General features: G+C 70.4%; 1 protein-coding gene across 1 annotated transcript in view; it reads right to left on the bottom strand.

Moving 5' to 3' along the window:
* Window positions 1-2,626, bottom strand: part of PAPD7 (PAP associated domain containing 7) — an 8,528-nt gene that overhangs the window by 2,408 nt on the left and 3,494 nt on the right. Inside the window, exons 5-7 of the mRNA XM_012721738.1 lie at window positions 2,392-2,605; window positions 1,498-1,624; window positions 316-488 (exon numbers count right to left, since the gene is read on the bottom strand). Of these exons, the coding sequence (XP_012577192.1) occupies window positions 316-488; window positions 1,498-1,624; window positions 2,392-2,605 (514 nt within the window). The remainder of the gene's footprint in view (window positions 1-315; window positions 489-1,497; window positions 1,625-2,391; window positions 2,606-2,626) is intronic.

Below are 2,626 nucleotides of genomic sequence, written 5' to 3'. Positions count from 1 at the left end.
CTGGCCTCGGCCCTGGGGCCTGCGGGGGAAGGGGCTGGTGAGCCGGGCCGCGGGCCAGAGGGGCCGTCCGCAGGCTCGGGGCGCGAGCCCCCACTCTGACTGACCTAACTCTGAAAGGACTAGACACGGGCACCAGGACCTATGAAGTACCGGGACAGGCGGGCACCCCGGGGTCCCGACGCAGTCGGGCGGGCGGGCGGCCGCCCCCCACCCACCCCAGGGATGGGGCTGCAGCAGCTCACTCTCGGCACCCTTGTGCTGTGCTCACACGTCAGGCAACAAGGTGCATCGAGCAGAACTTTCTAGGTTCACGTCACTCTTGGCCCACCGGCGATGCAGCCTTCAGCCTCAAACCCTGCGCCCCCCGCAGCAGGAACGACGCCTCACCGAGGTCGGGGCCCGGGGGGGCCTTGCCGCCCCACTTCTCCTTGATCCAGCGCCGGTAGTCAATCACCTCCTGCGTGACCTTGATGATCCGCCCCAGTGTGCTGCAAGAGGCGCGCTGGCTCAGCCCGGCCGGTCGCCACCCGCCTGCCCGGCCCGTCACAGCGCAGCGAGGTGCTGGGAAATGCGACTCCACAGCAGAGCTGGGGCTCCTGACCGGGCCGGGGCTCGCCCAGGCCCCGCTGTAGCAGGGCGGGCCTGTGGCAAGAGGCCCCGCTGGGCCGGCCACCAGCGATGGCTCAGGCCCGGAGCCCAGGGGAAGCCCCGCCGCCCAAGGCCGCCCGCTCACTGCGGGCGTGAGACCGGACCCCTGGGGTCCGGCTCTGCTGCAAACCCCGGGGGCAGGGCCCTTGGGCGTCTGGGGCCCTGCAGGGCCCTGGAGTCCCCAGTGGGGGGGGGCAGCTGGTGAGGAGGAAGGCGCCGGGAGCGCGGGCGGGGAACCCGGACAGAGTGGGAGGGCGGCTCTGGCAGACAGCCAGGACGGGGAGGGGAGTCACACGCAGGCCCAGGCCGGGTGGCAGCACCACGGCTCAGCTTGAAGCTGGGGGCCCCCTCCGCCCCCGCCCCCATGACTGCCGCTGCCCCGGGCCCTGGACTCATTCCAGCCTCAGCCGCCCTGATGCGGCCGGGCCTGCTCAGCTGGGCGTCTGCCCGTGAGGGCAGCGGGCATTTCGTAGCTGTCACTTGAAATCCTGTCTTCTTTGCCCTGTGAACTCACATCAACGGTCTGCTGGCCCTGCCCTGGGGCATGTGGATGGCTGAGCCCTGGAATGGCCACAGGAGTTTGCCCGTCACAGTCTGGGCCCCGCACCCCCGGGTCCCGCCTAGCTCAGTGCCCCCCCACCTGCAGAGCTCAGACGGCCCGTCGCGCTGAGGACAGAAGGCCCGTCGCGCCCCCGCGCCCCACGGCCTGCCCAGTCAGCGCGCCCCGCGGAGGCGCAGCTGGGCCCCGGAAGCCCTTCCTGCCCCGCCCCAGCGAGTCGGCCGTGGCGGCCAGCTGGGAAGGCCCCTCCCCGGCGCGCTGGGCACAGGCGCCGCGCAGAGCCGCGTCACCTCTCCGAGTCCCTGTTGGGGTAGGACCGGGCCAGCGGCGACACGGCGTGGCTGAGGACGATGTAGGCGTAGTCGAAGACCTGCTTCACCTGCATGGCACCGTAGGAGCTCCGGCCAACGTCGTTGCCTGCGAGGAGGCGGCGCTCAGACCGCGGCCCCAGGGCCCTGCGCCCATTCGCGTGGCCGGCCAGACCCGCAGCCCCAGAGCCCCGCCTGACAGCAGCGAGCGCAGGGCCTCGGCCAGGGCCGGGGCGGCGGCCACAGAGGGCCGGGCAGCCCATGTGGCACAGACCACGATGGAGCGGGCAGCAGCAGTGGCCAGCCCACTCTGGCAGCCGGAGACCTGAGGGCCTCGCGGCCTGCCCCGGCGTCCCTGCCCACGTGGCGGCGGGAGCGTGTCCCGCCCACAGAGGCTCAGGAAGGGTGGAGGGCCAGACGGGCCGCGAGCCACACAAGCCAGCAGAGACTGGGGGCTCCTGCAAGGTCTCCTCAGGCTGAGACTCCCTGACACACACCGGGGCACCTTGGACAGGCGGGGCCTGTGCAGCAGGCCTGGAGCCCTGCCCCCAGGGCCACTCGGACAGGCACCTGCAGGCAGGGAAGGGCCTACAGGAAGGGCCCAGCAGAAGCGCGGCTGCGAGCCCGAGTCCCACGTGGGGGGCCACTTCGTCAGGAAGCCGCGGTGCCGCGTGACTGTCCGCGCAGAAAACCCTGCGGGACCCCAGGGGCGTGACAGCCTCCCTGCCTTGCGGCAGACTTCCCAAATGGCCTGGATCAGAGGAAGACGGACGTTTCCTAATTCTCACTGCGTCTTCCCGGCGGACCACGCCAGGAACGGGACTGCAGCCGAGGGAGCTCACTGCCGGCGCCCGCTGTGAAGGCCGCGGGCCTTACCTGGCAGCAGAGGGTCCTCGATGCACAGCATGGACGGCCGGTGCCCGCCGGTCATGGCCTTCACGACCTCCTCTTTGGCGACATAGGCGCCGCCTTCTTTTATTCTGATGCCGGTTTTTAAGTAATTAAAATTTCTTCCGTAGAGTTCAAAAAATTCTACAAGCAGCATTCCAAGGTTTTCATCCGCTCTCCGGGCATCGATCCTCGGGTGCAGCTGCGAGAGCAAGGCCCAGTG

This window comes from Condylura cristata, unplaced genomic scaffold (assembly GCF_000260355.1).
Source record: "Condylura cristata isolate star-nosed mole 26May11 unplaced genomic scaffold, ConCri1.0 scaffold00007, whole genome shotgun sequence".
NCBI lineage: Eukaryota > Metazoa > Chordata > Mammalia > Eulipotyphla > Talpidae > Condylura > Condylura cristata.
This window is presented reverse-complemented; position numbering and strand designations above follow the sequence as displayed.